Source organism: Thamnophis sirtalis, unplaced genomic scaffold, assembly GCF_051295495.1.
Source record: "Thamnophis sirtalis isolate CommonGarterSnake01/CBP01778 unplaced genomic scaffold, rThaSir2_p1.2 scaffold_6, whole genome shotgun sequence".
NCBI lineage: Eukaryota > Metazoa > Chordata > Lepidosauria > Squamata > Natricidae > Thamnophis > Thamnophis sirtalis.
The window spans coordinates 101,751,061-101,769,887 of NW_028261386.1; the positions used below are offsets into that span (position 1 = coordinate 101,751,061).

At 38.3% G+C, this 18,827-nt stretch overlaps 1 protein-coding gene across 2 annotated transcripts in view; it reads left to right on the top strand.

Moving 5' to 3' along the window:
* The first annotated feature begins 15,089 nt into the window (after positions 1–15,089).
* The window catches only part of GPRC6A (G protein-coupled receptor class C group 6 member A), a 32,135-nt gene continuing 28,397 nt past the window's right edge, over positions 15,090–18,827 (top strand). The window contains exon 1 of one of the 2 annotated variants that reach the window (XM_087718575.1): positions 15,090–15,716. In XM_087718575.1, the coding sequence (XP_087574701.1) occupies positions 15,523–15,716 (194 nt within the window). In that variant the 5' untranslated portion in view covers positions 15,090–15,522. The remainder of the gene's footprint in view (positions 15,717–18,827) is intronic. The other variant, XM_087718576.1, reaches the window with a different exon arrangement.

Consider the following 18,827-nt stretch of genomic DNA (forward strand, 5'->3'; position numbering starts at 1 on the left):
TTTCCCTTTGGAAATATTTCGCCAGTTTTTCAGAATGGATGAGAAATGGAACATTTTCAAAGAAAGAAACCCAAGCAAGCTCAGTTGCCTTTTGAAAAAAAAGCACCTTTGGAACAGTGTGGAATATTTTATCTCCGATAGTCTCTGGCAATTTGTAAGATGTGGGTTTGTAGCAATCAAAGCTCAATTTGTTTGTGTGTGTGTGTGTGTGCAAAAACGTAACGTGTTGTCTGTATAAGGAATGAATCATTGGCATACCTTCCTTTTCTCATTTCGTCTGTACTCTTAGATTTGTTGTGCAAGTTTCTTAGCAATAACCAGCTTCAGCTAGTTTGTGCATTTCATATGAACTCAATAAAACCTTCTAAAACACCATCTGTCCAGTCTGGAAAGTGTTTTGCAAACAGCAGAAAAGCTTTTGCTGTGTTTTCCTATTCAACAGACTATGTAAGGTGATATGCTTGCATTGGACAACCGATTTTTCTTAACAACCTACTAATGTTAGAAATTCAGGTATGAATTTCTAACATTAGAAAGATACTTTGAAGATACTTTGGTATCTTTTTAAAAAAAATTAAAAAAGAAAACCCTCTTCTGATATTAAACAAGTCACTTTTTAAAAAAAGGATTGGGTTCAATCATTCTTTGCAATAGAAATATTTGTATATTTTAAACAGTTGAACAGATGGAAATAATGCTACAGTCCTATATATTTCAGAATGAGGAGTATAACACATTTTATTTGGTATAGAAACAAAGGGGGAAAATATCATTTACTATATTTTTTAAAAGATCAAAAACCCCATTCATCTAATATTTGGTTACCCTAAATAAACTTCTCCTGGTGAAATAGTTATAAAAGATAATAACTGAACTGAACGGGAACAATCTCGTGTTGGAACTTAGTTTTACAAAGTAGTCCCAAATTTGTCCAGCTCTTGTTTTTTAGGATGAATTTTTAAGATGTTCAAAGAAATGCAGCTTGTAAGATGCATTTCTGCCATAAAAGTGCTCAGTGTGACATACAAGAACATTGTGAACTGATTAACCCAAGACATTGTTTTCCCTATCAACTAGAGCTGAAGAAACATGCCTACTCTTTTAAAAACAAACAATATTCTTTATTATGTTTGTTGTAAAAATGACTCCTTTTACAAAGTTTTGGGAAGGTTGAAAAGGCATCTCTTAGATTGCATGAACAATAAAGATGCTACCATATGGATCTTATTTTAAAAATACATGTAAATAAAAATAGTACATACAGATTCTAGATGCTGAAAAAATGGATATATCTCACTTAGCCATGGAATATTTTGTCTCAATTATGCTCATACGTTGAGGACTACATGTACATTAAAATCTGCAGAAGTTTAGATTTCCACTACTTGAAGAATTAGTGGATAGCACTAAAATGCAGTTGTCTATATGTGTCTTTATCCTTAGGTTCTCTCAGTTTTGGCCTTTGGGAAAGCATGATTTTCAAGCATGAGGTGCAATTAATGTGCCATACAATTCTTAGTGAACCAATCTCACAGCCATAACAAAGATTTCCATCTTCTTGGCAATTATGTCCAAGTCTGAGATGGCCTATACTTGAGTTAGAACATTGCCTAGATTCTTAGGCTGGTCTTTGTTGCTATTTTTTCTCAAGTCTAGGACCCAAAATTAGATTCCCAGTAAGAGCATTAGGATTCAATGTAAACATACAGGAATGTGAAAAGGCAAAAGCCATAATGCAATCAACCTAACAGATGGCAAAGCTTCATGATGCAGCATGAATTCAATGAGACTCCTTTCCTTGAATTAAAAATCAGCTTATTGACTTTCTAACTGCAACAGGCACCTTAGTCTTTGAAAACAAGTAGAAAATGGTCCTTTTTCCATTAAATGTTGTTTTCCAGCTCAATGCAAAAGGTTGTTTGGCAGCAAAAATGCACAGAACCTAAGATGACCAGTTCAAGTACTTCAATTTATTTTAATTAAAGAGAAATTTAATGTGCTGGCTAAACTAGAATATAATGAAAATACAAATCTAATTTGGTCTAAGAAACCTACTCATACTGCAAAATAAGGACTTCAATCTCTGGAAGTGAATCAGTTTTTTAAATTCCCAGTGGTTTTGCTACAATGCTTCTTGTCTATTGTTTCTGTGTATCCATGTATCTATGACAGAAGATATAGAATGGATGTTAGCAATGTGCAGATCCATCAATAACCAGTATGAACCTGCTTTGCTTTGAGGTACTCCTTCAAGATTTTTTCTGTGGCCAGCCAGAAAGGTCAATAGAGTTGGCAGAGACTCTTCAGCTCTACCCCATCCAGCTCTACAGAATTCCTTCCAAAATTTTTACATCTGACTTTTCAGTTGCTCCTTAAAACATCTTTCATTTCTATTCTTCGTGCTTGCAATTTAAAAGGTTTTGTCATCATTGTCTGTATGTAGGAGATGACTAGGCTGAGGGGTCAAACACATCATCAGTCATGATTCCCTTCATGCCCCAAGAGATCTAGGTCCAGCCTACCTTGAATTCCTTCCAGTCTTAATTCCTGCTAATTTCCCTTGATTGTTATTGTAGAGAGCTTCAGCTTACAATAAATCTTCATACACATTTGAACTTCTTGGCTATCCTGGTGTTTGACAATATACTAGATCAGGGGTGTAAAACTCACAGCCCGCGGGCCGGATGCATCAGGCACTGGCCACACCCACCCCTGTTTTAGCAAAAGGGGGAAAATCACAATACATCACATGATGACAAGTGATGCTGTGAGTTTGACACCCTGTATTAGATAGTTGAAATGGTCTTTGATTTAACTGGCTTTTGTTAATCAAATTAAATTTAAGAAAGTGACATAATTTTATACCAACAAAAGTTTTTTTAACTATAATTTTCTGAGAAAAGACGTGATTTTCAAAAATGGTTAACAGATTTACATATAATATTTTTTCTTTGCGTGTAGGCATTATATATCCTTGCTGCTGTCTCAATTAGATATTTTTTCTTACTTTGCATTGGGAGGGCTCAGTATGAAGGTGATCAGTTTCTATGAAAACCCAATAGATTTAAAATAACACACTACCCTGTTTTCCCCAAAATAAGACCTCCCTGGATAAGACCCTGTCTTATTTTTGGGGAAACACAGTATATTACATAAGCTGCAAACTGGACAAAGAATTCAACATGGAATCTGGACAACAAAGAATAAATGTATTTTTTTACTTTCTCAACTGGAAAATTATACTTCTCTTGATGCATCTTACCTTTATGTTTCTGTATGCTGCAGCCACATTGTGTGCCAATCACATTCACATTATGACCTACTACTGTTCCAATATGTTTCTCTCAACTACTACTGGCAACCTAGAATATCACCCATCCAGCATTTGCTTGCTTGATTTCTCTTCCCATTATGAAGAATTCTCTATTATTTTCAATCCATGTTTCCAATCTGGAAAATTCTTTGATAAATTGGATAAAACCTTTTCTGTGTTCCAAACTTTTTTCCACCTGGTTTAATTTTGTGATATAGAAACTTGTAAGTATTCTTTCCATTCATTGCCCACATCTTTAACAAGAATACTGATAGATATTGATCAAAAAATTAGCTCATTTTAATTAAAATGAGCTTTTCCTGAACACCTTTTGAAGTTCTTAATCATCCAAGTCATGGTTGTCTCAAAGGTGCTTTTTTCCAAAAGGCTACTGGACTTTCTTGTTTTTTTCCCCTTTGAAAATGTTTCACTTCTCATGCAACAAGTTTTAGTTCTGAAGAAGCTTCTTGGATGAAAAGAGAAATGTTTTCAAAGAAAGAAATACGGAAGTCCAATTGCCTTTTGGAAAAAGCACCTTTGAAACCCCCTTTGGATTTTCAAGCCAACTGTTGCACCATCTAGCCAACATGCTACCAAAACCATCCTTGCCTAATTTGTTTATCAAAACTGCATGGCTAAGTTATCAACTAATTTGACAAGCATGTCCAAGATTTATCAGCATTTCCTCAATCAACAACTGGAATATAGCACATCACATGGGTTCCCCTCCCCCGATTTTTCTAATACTTGCAGGTTGATCAATTTATTTATATAAATTGATCTCTATTTATAAATATGGAATATATTATTCAAGATTGATAAATGTATTGATTTAATAAATAAATTGTTTCATTTTACTTTTTAGATTTTAAACACATTGTACTCATTAGATTTGTAATTATGGAAAGTTACAGAGATGACCTTGAAGAAAATATGCAGAAATGGTTATGGAAACAAAAACATGCACTGAACACAGAAAACAGAGAAAGCATAAGAAAGAAGCAAAAACTGACTTCATATAAGAGGCTTATACTGCATAAGTTACATAAGTTAGGCTTTCAGGTAGTTTACAACAGTAAAGTTTTAGCTGAGCTTCTGGAGTCTGTTTCCTGATCTGGTCCTCTCAAAGGGCTGACAGTAATGCAGCATATTTAAAATCTAGAAAATAAAGCAGCACCCACAAACACAAACATACGTTTCTGCTTTACAAGTTATTCAGCAGCAAATCTGATTTTGTCATTGATTGTGCAGCCATCACAGTATAATAATAATAAATCATGGTATGGTGATTCATGGTACTTTTTAGTGGTGAGCAACTTGTGAGAACTTCCAGATATTGCTGAACAACAGTTGTTGCATTCTTTACTACTGTTGTGGTTTCAGAGACTGCTAGGAATTGATTCAACAACATCTGAAGGATAACAGGCTTTTATTCAAAGCATTGTTCTGACCTAGGCTTCCCAAAAGCATGAAGCAACTCCTTGTCCTGACAAAAAACCCTTTTAGTAATTTACTGTGAATTCTGCTCATTCACATCCAGCAAAGTCTTTCAAGGGAAGATTTACAGTCACAGACCTTATGTGGCTTGGAGAGCTGACAGGCCGATATCTGAAAAACTTGGCAAGGAGTCTTGGAGAGTCATGAACCAATTAAGCGAACTAATCATCTCCTGCAAACTCCACTCCTCTTTTATTTCCTCTGGGAAAGCCAGTCATCATCCACCTGTAGTCTTACTCCCAAGTCAACCCCTGTTCTTTAGCTGTTCCATTCATCTGGCAACTCTGCACATGCGCATACTGCAAACAGGCTCCAGCTGTTTGTCTGCCTCACTGATGTCTGACTCTAAAGGCAGCTGATAACTGGCATACGGCTCTGGCTCCCTGTCTTCCTCCAACACAAAGCCTTCATCAGAGTTTTCCCCAGACTCCAGGACTGGCCCATGTTCCTCCCCAACCTCCTCACTGTCCGAATCTGCTGCCATCTCTGCTGGTGCTGGCTGCTGGGGGCCCACAACAAGCATATTGGAATACAAGATTTTTGATACATTATACTTTTGGCATTCCTTCCATTTTTAGGTTTAAAAAATGTCTCGCAAATGAAGACAAATATTCATTTCCAAGGATTATATTGCAGAATCCAATCTGAATAAGTCGCTAAGACCAGAGGTTTAGTCTTCCAAACATTCAGATTCGTGCTGGAGCCCATCCTCAGGGAAACTCTCTCTTTCCAGAAAGTGTCTTCAGCACAAATCTCAAAGTTTGAAAGAATAAACTTCTGGTCCTGGTGACTGACTCATGTTGCATCCTGCAAGGCTTAATTTACTCACACATACACAAAAAAAGGTTATAGGCAGTGATGTGTGGTGGGGTTTACAGTTGGTGAGGCAAGAGCGCAGTGGCGGCAAGAAGCAGCATCCCTGCCGCTGTCCCCAACAGAGGTGTCTCACATTTATGTCCGCCATAGACGCGAGACTCCTCTGTCGGATGGAGGAGGCGGGGGACCAGATGGCAGCCGGTGAAGAAAGGGGAGAGGAGGAGGAGGAAAGGGAGAGGGGAGCAGGATGGGGCTCCCAGTGGGGGGGAGAGTAGAAAGGGAAGGGGGCACAGCAGGCAAAAGAAAGAAATCACCAGCCTGCCAGCAGAGGTGAGTAAAAGACCCGCCTCTGCTGGCGGGCTGCCCCTCTCTTCTCAAACAAGGCTGCCCTCCCTGCCTCTCCCCCTTCCCTCTCTTCTCAAACAACTCTCTCTCAAATTGAGAGAGAGCTTGTTTGAATGAAGTGAAGAAACAAACATACGCAGGCACACACACACACACACACTCAAATTACTCACAATAAAAAATTACTTACAAATTACAATAATTTTGAATTCCTCTCCTCTCACTCCGTCCGACCCACATACCTTTTCCAGCTGTGTCACAGAGGATTTCAACTCTCCTCTTGCTGCCATGATGAAAATTTAAAAAATGTAAAAAGAAAAAGGCAAAAGCAGCTGCTGCCAGAGCAGGAGAAGGCGAGAGAACCAGGTGCCTCCTTTGCATAAGGAATTTTTCGCCTTTTAACCCTTGCTTAACTCTGCTCAAGTGATTATAAAGATAGCGTAAAGGAGGCACGTGGTTCTCTCCCCTCCTCCTGCAGTTAAGCACTAAGTAGAGTCATCCATTGTGACTCTGGCAGCAACTACCTCAGCCTTTTTCCTTTTAATTTTTTTTCTTTTCATCATGACAGTGGTGAGGCCCTGCCTCACCTGACTGCACGTCCCTGGTTATAGGAGTAGACGTTAACAGATGAATGCTCTAGATAGTGAGGAATTTAAACCAGTAAATACTGGACCTCATCTGTATTGATCTTCAATTCTCATCATAACCGTAATAAAACCATAAACTGGAATCAGATCACTGTGTTCTACAAATATAAGAGTTATCAAAAAATTAGCTAAATCTAATTGCTTTTTTGTGTAATAGATATAGTTGAATAATAATTGATATTAATAGTAATGTATATAATGTGGAGTCGATATGATAACTAACAATTGGATATGAGAAAACACCTTTAGGGTATACATAAAGAGTATTAACTATAATAATTAGCACTATTAAAAAATTAAATAAAATCCATATAATTAAATGTTAATCAATATTGGGAAAATGTTAGGATATATGATATAACTGAATATTATGGATGTTTAGTTAAAATAGAACATGAGGATTTGATGATAATAGAGGATTTTACAAATAAGTAAATGAACTGCCAGCATGTGTCATGGACTAATTCCTTAGCATAACTAAGGATGAAGGATGTTTAAATAATTATAATAATTAAAACCGGAGGTATAATGATCTTGATATGGCAAATATTTGAGTTAAGATACTTGAATTAATAGGAGTTAATCGAAGAGAAGCACCAAAACATGTTGTAACCAGTTGATATACTTCTTACTTTTTCATAATAGATACCTGTGTTTCGTTTTGTTTTTCTGATTGTTGTCTTTGTTTTTTTTTCTGTATTATCTGTAATTGATTGATATATTAAGAAAGATGTTGTACCAGTTTTAAACTAAAACTTAAAAAACATTTAATTAAAAACTTTATTAATTGACTTTTAGTTAAAAGATGCTATGAAGGTGTAATGTTATTGGAGGATTTTTTGAAATAGCTAATGAATGCCATTATGTGGTTGTGTCTTTAAGTATGAATGATTTGAGGTAAAAGCATGTTCAAATAATTGTAGTCAAATGAGAATTGTGGTACATTGATAGTAAGATATAGAAAGATTTTTGATTTAAAATGTATACTCTAATATGAACTATAAGTAATGACTGTGGAAGAAATGCACGAAAGTTATCTGTAACCAATCGACATGCTTTCTACAAGATGTAATGAAGGATGATTCCTTTTTTGTGTTTTTATTTAATTAAAATGAAAAATAATTAAAAAAAAAAAAAAAAAAAGTAAGCTGGAAATAGTATTACACAAGCTTTTGAAAGGAACATTGGAATTACAGTTCATGATAGAATTATAAACAAAGAAAGAAATTACAATGTAGAGGAAAATTCACATGCTCTTTCATGTGCCTTAGCTGGTTGAATCAACTCTTTAAAAACATTTTTTTAAAAACACAAAAAATGAATAAAATTTACTTTTTTGGTTGTCCTGTGTGCTTCCTGCAAGAAGCAATTTAATACACAAAACAGATAACCATTTTACAGAGTTGAGTAAAAGCAGAATGTTTGCAGTATAACTTACAAAGCAAAATGAAGCTATTGAGATTTAAAATAAAAATACAGGATATACAAAAGTGTGTATTTTTCTCCTACCCTCTCCCAGGGAGAAAGTATACCCCTCAAAGAACAGGCTAGATCAGTGATGGCTAACCTTTTTGTCACCATGTGCCAAAAGTGTGTGTGGGCGCAACAGAGCACGAGTGCCTGCACCCATAATACAATGCGCGCAACATGCCGATGCTCCCCTGCCTATGCACACATGACCTCCCACTCCCCATGCATACACACACCTCTCCCACATGCCCCCTGCCCCCCACAGGTGCATGGCAGAGACCTGAGAAGACCTGAAAATCAGCTGGCCGGTGGAAGGCACACGCGCATGCACGATAGAGTTGAGCTGGGGTGATGGCTCGTGTGCTCGCAGAGAGGGCTCTGTGTCCCACCTGTGGCACGCATGCCATAGGCTCGCCATAACAGGACTAAATGGACTCAAAGGATCCATGATGATTTGCACTGCCTGAGTTTCTTGGAGATCCATTTATCTGGAATGGTTTGAAGATTCCTGCACTCAGATCCAGGTTCCTTCCATCCCTATGATTCGAAGTCCTCACCAAGGAGAGGTGATCCACAAATTTGAAACAAATCTGTGAAGATTTCTTCTCAAACATGGTAGCTTGGTTGATCTCAACAGATATTGGCAATCTCCCTTTCTATGATGTAAAAAATGTATACAAAGCAATGTTACATACATGGCAGCATGTTCTCAAAGGTGTTTTATCTGGTAGCAACTGGACTTTCTTTATTTTTCCTTGAAGAAGTTTTGCTTCTCATCCAAGAAGCTTCTTTGATTCTGAAGAACTGGATATTCTTCAGTTCTTCAGTTTCAGTTCTGAAGAGAAGTGAAGAAACTTCTTGGATGAAAAGCAAAACATATTCAGGGAAAAACACAGTAAATCCAGTTGCCTCTTGAAAAAATACCTTTGGGAAAACCATGACCTGGATGACTAAGAATCTCCATAGACATGGGAAAATATATGCTAAGGAGAAGGAGAAAAAAGAGAAGAAGACTTAAGAGTGCTATCTTAAGAACATGGGAAACAATCTTATGTCAAGTAATACTTTATGAGACATGGACAGAAAGAAATAGAGGGGTGGGATTCAGCCGGTTCGGAAAGGTTTGGATGAACCAGATGTAAAATCAGCATGAACCAGTAGTTGAAAGGACTGACTGGCTTCTCCCATCCTGCTCCGCACCTCCCAGGAGTCTCCATGTTTTGGATGCCAGGTAAGTGAAGGACCCATGCGGAGGCTCTGGGAGGGTAAAAAACAGGCCTCCCAGAAGTTCTGGAATTCCAGAAATGGGACCGTTTCCAGCCTCTGGAGTGCCTCTGGAGTCCAGGAGTGGCTGTTTAGAGGGAGCATCTGGAGCCTGGAGAGGGTAAAAAATGGCCTACCAGAGGTTCCACACCCACCCAGCAACCAGGCAGAGAACTGGTTGCTAAAAAAAATTCAATCTCACCCCTGGAAATACACATATATACCTCTTAATTGTTTGATAAAATGTTTCATATAATACATACATACATACATACATACATACATACATACATACATGCATGAACAATTCTAAAAACAAAAGATTAATAATCAGTATCTTGTGTTTCCATTAATAATATCAAATCATGCACCAATTATGTCATGTTTATTTTGTAAACTTCCATTCCTAATGTGAAAGCCCTCAATGTTTTCTTATATAGTGTAAGCCATGTAATTTATTTAAAACAACTTGGTATGTAGCCAGAAACCATGAAAGGATTTCCAGATCTTCCTAGCTACTAAGAATAGAGTCAAAAATCATCCCAAGCAATCACACTGATTCTGAAGGTTCTAAAATCTATTTCAAGCATGTCTAATTGATGCACGTCCTGAAAGAAGCACTTGTCAATGAACTGCTTCCAAAACTCCAAAGAATAGCATCAGCCAGCATGGAAGAGATATATAAAATCTCAGAAACTCATATAAAGACAGTTGAGTGAAATTTGATATATTCAGTTACTGAGATGCTGTCAAAAACAAGACTTTGAGGGAGTTAAGCAGGGACTCACTCAGCAGAAAGAATGGACTCTGCCCCTCCTGAGACTGAAGACCTGGCATTAGGGCTAGAATGTTAGAGAAGTTTCCTGCAAGTGGAGTATTTGTTGACATTCCCGTAACTGTGTGTTTGGTTGTTATTTTCTGTAGGAAAACAACAACCTGTAAGAAATTTTCTGACAGTTAGAACAGTCAACCAATGGCTTGCCTTCGGAAGTTGTGGGAACTTAATCACTGGCTTTCAAGAAGAGACTGGACTGCCATCTCTCATAAATGGTGTAGACTCTGCTTATAGGAAGCTCCCTGTGAAAGTCACAAATGGTGACTACCTGAACCCGGGATGCTGCAACCATTAAAGATAGATGTTTGAAGGGCTGCCACAGAGAGGAGAGGTTCACCTATTTTCCAAAGCACCTGAAGGCCAGACAAGGAATAATGGATGGAAACTGACCAAGGAGAGATTCAACCTAGAAATAAAGAGACATTTTCTGACAGTGACAACAATCAACCAACGGAACAGCTTGCCTTCAGAAGTTGTGGGAGCTTCATCCCTGGAAGCTTTCAAGAAGAGACTGGATTGCCATCTGTCAGAAATGCGTAGGGTCTCCTGCTTGGATGAGGGGTTGGACTAGATGACTTACAGTGCAAGGTCCCTTCCAACTCTGTTAATCTGTTAACCTGTCAAAATTATGTTCCTTCTCCAACCTTCATCTATTTTACAGAGAATGACTAACAGATTATATTCTTGTCTGCAGAGAAATCCACTAATTGCTGCACCTTAACCTGCAGTAGAGGCTTAGAAAAACACTCCAGTTCTTTACCAGTTTTTTTAAATAAGCCAAGTAGAGACTGGCTGTCAAATTTATGTTGGCATACTTGGTGACATTTCCCAAATAATTTTGCCCTTGGACTAATCCCTCTTCATCGTATCTTTGAAAACCTTGACCTCTGTTTGCTAGCTTTCACTCTCTATTTACAGCCCTTAAGCTCTGTTCTGGTGAGATGAAAATAAATACATTTGAATTAAATATAACAGGCAGCTTAACTCATTACGGCCCAATGTACAATCCAAAATAGGTGCACTGTTTTACGTCAATACAATACAATACAATAGCAGAGTTGGAAGGGACCTTGGAGATCTTCTAGTCCAACCCCCTGCCTAGGCAGGAAACTCTATACCATTTCAGACAAATGGCTATCCAACATCTTCTTAAAGACTTCCAGTGTTGGGGCATTCAAACTTCTGGAGGCAAGCTGTTCCACTGATTAATTGTTCTAACTGTCAGGAAATTTCTCCTCAGTTCTAAGTTGCTTCTCTTATTGATTAGTTTCCACCCATTGCTTCTTGTTCTACCTTCAGGTGCCTTGGAGAATAGTTTGACTCCCTCTTCTTTGTGGCAACCTCTGAGATATTGGAACACTGGTATAATGTCTCCCCTAGTCTTTCTTTCTATTAAACTAGACATACCCAGTTCCTGCAACCGTTCTTCATATGTTTTAGTCTCCAGTCCCCTAATCATCCTTGTTGCTCTTCTCTGCACTCTTTCTAGAGTCTCCACATTTCTCCACATTTTTTCTACATCGTGGTGACCAAAACTGAATGCATCAAGGATAAGCTATCAAGGATAAGTTAAAGGGATTAATTTAGGTACAGCAAAATGCAAAAAAAGATGTTTTCAATTCAAAATGGATGCTGACTGCAGAGAGAAGGAAGATGACGAAATGAGAGGCAGTCCATATGGACTGCAAGGAATGATAAGGTAAACCAGGCCAGAAAAAGGATGGAGAATATGTTTTTTGGAATTCTTCAGCAGTGGCCATAAGAGACCCTCATTTTTCTGTGTAACAAAGTAATCTGTTTCACATTGCCAGGAGTTCAATTCCTTAGATTCTGACCAGCTTCCATCCTTCTGAGGTTGGCAAAATGAGGACGCAGATTGTCCTCAATATGCTGACTCTGTAAACTATTTGGGAAGGGCTGTAAAGCACTATGAAGTGCTATATAAGTCTAAATGCTATTGCTATCTCTCTATCTAATATCACAGTGCCAAAATAGAACCTATAATAGAAACTTTGCTGATTTCCTGGCTGAGAAAATGAAACAAAAAATATATCTATAATCTAGATATATTTTTATAAGATTTTAGATTTCGTATTTTGTGTTATTATCTCTTATTTTTATCTCTTGTTTTTATCAAAATGCGATGTGAATGTGTCATATAATAAATAAAGAATAATAATCTGGATACATGTTGTCTCTATGTTTGGGTCAATAAGTAAGATACATGCAGATCAGTGGTGGGTTCCTACCGATTCGGACCGGTAGTGGTTTGATGGCCTGAGTCACTGGAACGGGAAGTGACCCAGGTCTGCCACACCTCAGAACTGGTTCTCTGGGCAGTGCCATAGGCACCGCCACCTTGTTTTTTGCTTCTGTGCATGCACAGAACAACTTTTATTGCACTGTGCATGCATGCACAGCACGCATCAAGCATGCGGCATGCCCACGAGTGAACGGGCAGTAGTGACTGCCAGAACCCACCCCTGGTGCAGATGTGATGCTTTTATGTGTATGTGTTGGTCTCTGTGTGTCTGTATTTTCACCCCACATACACAAACTGATTCATTTCTGCTTACTTTCCAAAGATGAATCCTGCTAAGGGAGAAGACAGAGTCTAAGTCCCTTCACATAATTTCTTTTCAATATTCATTTGGGTTGGAAAGAATAAAAAGATTTTTTATCTTTCTAATGAAGGATTCCCCAAGTATCTGGGGCCTGAAGAGAACTTTGGCTAAGTGCCAAAGGATTTTAGCATTTAAGCAAATGCTTATAGTTTTTGGCATGAGTAGGCTAAAACAGAAGCAGTCTTGTAGCATCTTGTCATACAAACAATTGTTCTTAAATGGCATATGTGGGTCAAAAAAAAGTATGCCTTTTTCAAATGTAAATATTAATCTGAAAAGACTAATCAGACTTTTTCTGATTTTTAGCTACCAGAAACTAATATGGTCCTCCTTCTGGAATGTTTGTCATGAATAGGGCAATTACTGTTAAGCATGAGAAGGCAGAATAAAGGATTGGAGTAATATGTTGAATAACACTTGGGGCACAACATCTTAGATGGGACAAAACTGTCATCTATTCAAATTGTTATGAAAAAATTATACCACCTCAGAATACTTACAGCACAGCTCTTTGCAGGTGACTTGGCACTTTGTCCAAACAGACAAATTACTGAAAATCTTAAACTGACATTTAAGTACAGCAAAGTCTTTCTTCAAGTTAAATGTCTATGGAGATTCTCAGTCATCCAGGCCATGGTTGTCCCAAAAGTCCTTTTTCAAGAGGCAACTAGAGTTTCTTGTTTTTCTTTGAAGGTGTTTCACTTCTCATCCAAGAAGTTTCTTCACCTCAGCTTTAGAGTTTTATTGTTGAAGAAGCTTCTTGGATGAGAAGTGAAACATCTTCAATGAAAAACAAGAAACTCCAGTTGCCTCTTGAAAAAGCATCTTTGGGTCATTCCTCAAGCTTGTACAGATAGAGAAGCTACATTGCCTACTGGCTCCATTTCAGATATGAAGGGAAGAAGGTCTTCATGGCAGGCAGACACACCGCCCTTTGCAATTCCTTAAGCCCTTTTCTCAGAATCCTCCTGCAGATACAGATGTGAAAGGGAACAGAGAAAAGATACTGCTGCTTTAAGGAGTTTCAGGCTACATGAATTTTACCTTGGAAACTCTGAAGGACTGATCTAGTGTCTACTCATAACAGAGACTTTAAAAGTCTGTTTGAGTGAAGTTAGCCTGGAGTGGAATTTATCTGTTGCATTTGTAGTAGATTTATCTGTTGCAGCCACACAAAGGAGGGGCATCTAAAATCTCCCTCTCCTTCCCTCCCTCCCTCCCTCCCTCTCTCCTTATATAGCTATCTATCTACCTTCCATCTATCATCTATCATTTACCTACCTACTGGTACCATTAATACAGCTTTAGTACTCTGAGTGGCTTACAAAATATTAAAACCAAGAGGGGGGGAGGGAAACACAATTTTAACAATATATAGAAAAGTAACACTTTACAGCGTCATGAAAGCCTTCATATTTAGTATATTTGCATAGATGTGCAAGGAGGTAAAAGTGAAGCTCTGTGTTTCTGGAATTGTAGTGGAGAAGATATTGGACTTTTTGCTTTGTTAAATAGGATGGGCCAAAAGAACCTAAAAAGAGTCTATCAAAAAGAGTCCTGGCCAGGTGTTCCTAGAAGGTTGATGTGTGAAATCAGAGTCAGTGGAAAGGGCTACAGAAAAGAGGGAGGAGAGAAAGAAAACAAATTGAATGACCAAAAGAAAATGAGGAGCTGAAATATTAGGGAGGAGAGAGGGACAGAGAGAAGAATGGAAACAATGGAAGGACAAAAGAGGACAAAACAGGTCCTCCTACCAGGCTGAGTAACTGCTCACTTTGATCTCTAGAAGATGTTGCAAAATGGCTTTTATAGACTTAGAAACATAGAAACGCAGAAAAACCCCTAGTGGCCCATTGAGTGTGCCCTTTGGGGATTTTTTGTTTTTTGTTTTCAGTGTTATTGTTTGTTTTCATAAATTTATCATTGTTTGAACTACTTTTATTTTAATTTTTAATTTTTGTCAGATGCTAGACGTGTGTTTGTGCCCATGCATGTTTAAACTCAGTTACTGACTAGTGACCCTTTGTCTCCGCTGGAAGTTGCTTCCGAGTTTCCACTACTCCTTCCGTGAAGTAGTACTTTCTAACATTACTTTTGAACTTCCCTTCTGTCAGCCCCCTGGTGCCTGGTTTTTCCTTAAAATTGAAAATACTGCCTTGTTCTAGAAACTTATTCACACCCTTAATATATGTAAAGGTTACATTATACCACCCCCCACCCTTCCCCTTTTGTCTTCTGTCCTCCCGGTTATACATATTTGGTTCCTCCAATCTCTCCTGATACGTTTTGTCCCTCAGACCTTTTTTGCTTCCCAAATTGTCAACCAACATCAGCCTAGAAAACTCCAGAAATGCAGGTAGGGGATAATGGGAAGTGTGCTGCATTGGATGAGGATGATGGAAGTTATAATTCAGGGTATCTGGAAAACACCTTCAGGAAGCCTGTTCAGTCAGAGAGGTTTTCCTTTTCTCCCTGTCTCTCTGTCTCTCTCACACACATACACATCTCTACCACCCCCAATAGCTCCTCCAGTGGTCTATTAAACAAGACCTGTCAGAGCTAGTAACCAGCATTTGGTTAAGGCGTGTGCCTGCCTTCCAGAAGAGCTCCTTTCCCCTTTATATTATTTACAGGTGAAATAGGAATGGTGTTGTTTGCCGATCTGCTTGCTTAATTGACTGAAGGCAGCTAAAGATCAAATGCAAGAGAAGGATGGCAATATTTGGTGTATTAATACCTGTCTTCCTGATTTGCTCTCCTCTTGGTGACTCCTGCCGGACCCCTGATGACTTTGTGGGTGCCAGTTCTCCTGGAGATATTGTCATTGGAGGCTTGTTTGCTATTCATGGCAAAATGTTACATTCTGGAGAGAAGCCCCTCAAACCTATGATTGCCAGTTGTGCTGGGTGAGTAACAACAGCAGCTCTCTGCCATAGAACTGTTACGAGGAAAATGACATGAAAGTGAATGGGGCTACTCAAAAGGGGGAGAGGACTGGAAATTTAGTTGATTTTTAAACAATTCTTACTTAAAAGATGGGGTTTGATCTGTCAGTTGAGGTAAAGGGACTGCATGACTAGAGGACTGTTATACTACTATAGGCAGATAAAATCTAGTACCAGGGATTAGGGAGAGCTTCAACATCTATCTTACTCAGATGTTATAAAATAAAAATTAATGGAGTTTATCTGTATGTTAACATTGTAGAATTGTGCTGTAAAACTAAGCTGTAAATTACTGTATTGCATTGATCCATTGAATTCACCCAAACTTATTTCTGAGTACTGATGCAGAAAGAAGGACTGTATGTTGTTGATTTATATCTCTTTTGCAGTATATGATTAATTATTGCAAATTTTAACATTTAGATCCATGACACAGTAATATGACTTTAAACACATTATGGGACCAGAATCTAACCCAAGTATACAGTATCCTTTGTGCTGCAGTGTTGTATATAACTTTTTTTTTTTAATGGAAATAGAAACTTTTAGATAATGATTCAGATGCAATCTCATTGAGAGATTTGGGATTTGATATCAGATCTAAAAATGATTAAGGTACTAGATCTGGACTGTAATAATCTGGACAATCACTAGATAGCATCAAAGAAGTACATCAATTTCTAGCTCTTTACTGCCACCCAGTGGTCATGCAGAATTTTGCTGCACAAATCGATTAGCTCCAATGGATACAGCCCATTAATTTTATCATTCTTGCTCAAGAATTTATAAAGGCCATGCTTGGAATAGCAAGAATTTCACAAAGTAAAGTCACTGTACCTAAGACCAACTTCTATATTATATATTAATAGCGAAGCAAGCTATCATCACTACCTATCAGACAGCATTTTCAAAGTGCAACTCAAAGGGTAATTAAATTATCTTCCTGCCTTTATTCATAACAATTTTTCCCCCAACTCAAGAAATACCAAATTTGGCCAGATGATCACTAGACAGCAGCAAAGAAATAGAGAAAATACTGAAGCTTGATTGCCATATTGTGTAGAACCACAATTTTGCAGCCCAGATCTAAAAGTCCTATCCAAACTTATGTGTTCCCAATATGTGGAATTGGAATTCTCAGGCAGCATGGCCTACGATCCTCTGGGTTGGACAACCCCTGTGACATTTAGAAGTCACTAAGCTAAGGAAAACATTGCTGGATTAATGCAGTTAGCAATAGCACTTAGACTTACGGCATATAACAGTGGTGGGATTCAATTTTTTTTTTTACTATAGGTTCTCTGGGCGTGGCTTGATGCACATGGCAGGGGAAGGATACTGTAAAATCCCCATTTCCTCCTGATCAGCTGAGACTTAGGAGGCAGAGAATAGATGGGGGCAAGGCCAGTCAGAGGTAGTATTTACCGGTTCTAAGAATTACTCATAATTTCCGCTACCATTCTCCAGAACTGGTCAGAAGCTGCTGAATACCATCTCTGGTATATACCATTTCATAATGCTTTACAACACTTTCTGAGAGATTTATAATGTCAGGATATTGCTTCCAATAATCTGGGTCCTTATTTTACTGAACTCAAAAGGATGGAAGGCTGAGACCGCCAGAATTTAACTCCTGACTGTGAGCAGTGAGTTAGCCTGCAATAATTCATTCTAACCATGACAGACCATTTTTCTGAGATGTAGGTGCCTTTGTCAGTCTGGGAGATATGGGTAGAAAAGAGTTAATGAGGTCAGCAGGACTTTTATAGTTTTTCAAGAACCCATAACAGTTATCAAGATATTTTACCATAGATATCAACGGCAGTAAAAAAAAAAAAAGTGAGTTATGCCCATTTTTCACACTTACAACTGTTGCAGCATCCCCATGGTCATGTGATCAAAATTCAGACACTTGGCAGCTGATTCGTATTTAGGACGGTTGCAGTGTCTCGGTGTCATGTGATCCCCTTTTGCGAACTTCTGACAAGCAAAGCCAATGAGAAAGCCAGTTTCACTTAACAACTCCGTCACTAATTTAACAACTACAGTGATTCACTTAACAACTGTGACTGGAATGCTCGTAAACTGGGGCAAAGTTCACTGAACAAATGTCTCACATAGCAACAAAAACTTTGGGCTCTATTGTGGCTGTAAATTGAGGACTACCTGTACTTCTATTGGCAATGTTGAGATAATTATCCCGACTCTGACACTTCTAAAGAACTGGATCATTAAAGAGAAACTTGTGCAGAGATCCTAGTTGCACACCTAAGATCACACATAGGCTTCACCTACCAACACCTATACTATTCTCCAGTATCATGTCCAAAGGATAAATGCTACTGTCCCCCAAAAGAAGTTTCTTGCCTTGTCTTAAAGGACCTGGGAAAGAAGGCTAGGAAATGGTAAGGTTCTTAACCCTCTTCCTCCAAGCAATGGAATGGAATGGAATGGAATAGAATAGAATAGAATAGAAGTAGCGGTAGTGGTAGCGGTAGCGGTAGCGGTAGCAGTAGGGATAGGAATAGGAATAGGAATAGGAATAGGAATAGAGCTGGAAAGAACCTTGAAGGTCTTCTGGTCCAGCTCTCTGCTCAAGCAGGAGAACCTATACCATTTCAGATAAATGATTGTCTAACCTCTTCTTAAAAACCTCCAGTGATGGAGTAACCATGATTTCTGAATGCAATCTGTTCCACTGGATAATTGTCCTCATTGTTAGGAAGTTTCCTCTTAATTCCAGGTTGTTTCTCTCTTTGATTAATTTCCAATCATTGTTTCTTGTCCTGCTCTTTGGTACTTTGGAGAGTAATTTGATCCCCTCTTCTTTGTGGCAGTCCCTCAAATACTGGAATACTGCTATCATGTCACCCTTAATTCTTTTTTTCTTTAGACTAGCCAAACTGAGATCCTGCAGCCGTTCTTCATATGTTTTAGTCTCCAGGCCTTTGATCATCTTAGTTGCTCTAAAACGTAGTTGAACTAGTTTTGAGCATGACATTTGGAGGAAGAAAAAGCACATTGTGGGGCTCAGTAGCCTAAAAGCAGTGGAGATTGCTTGTTGCTTTTGTC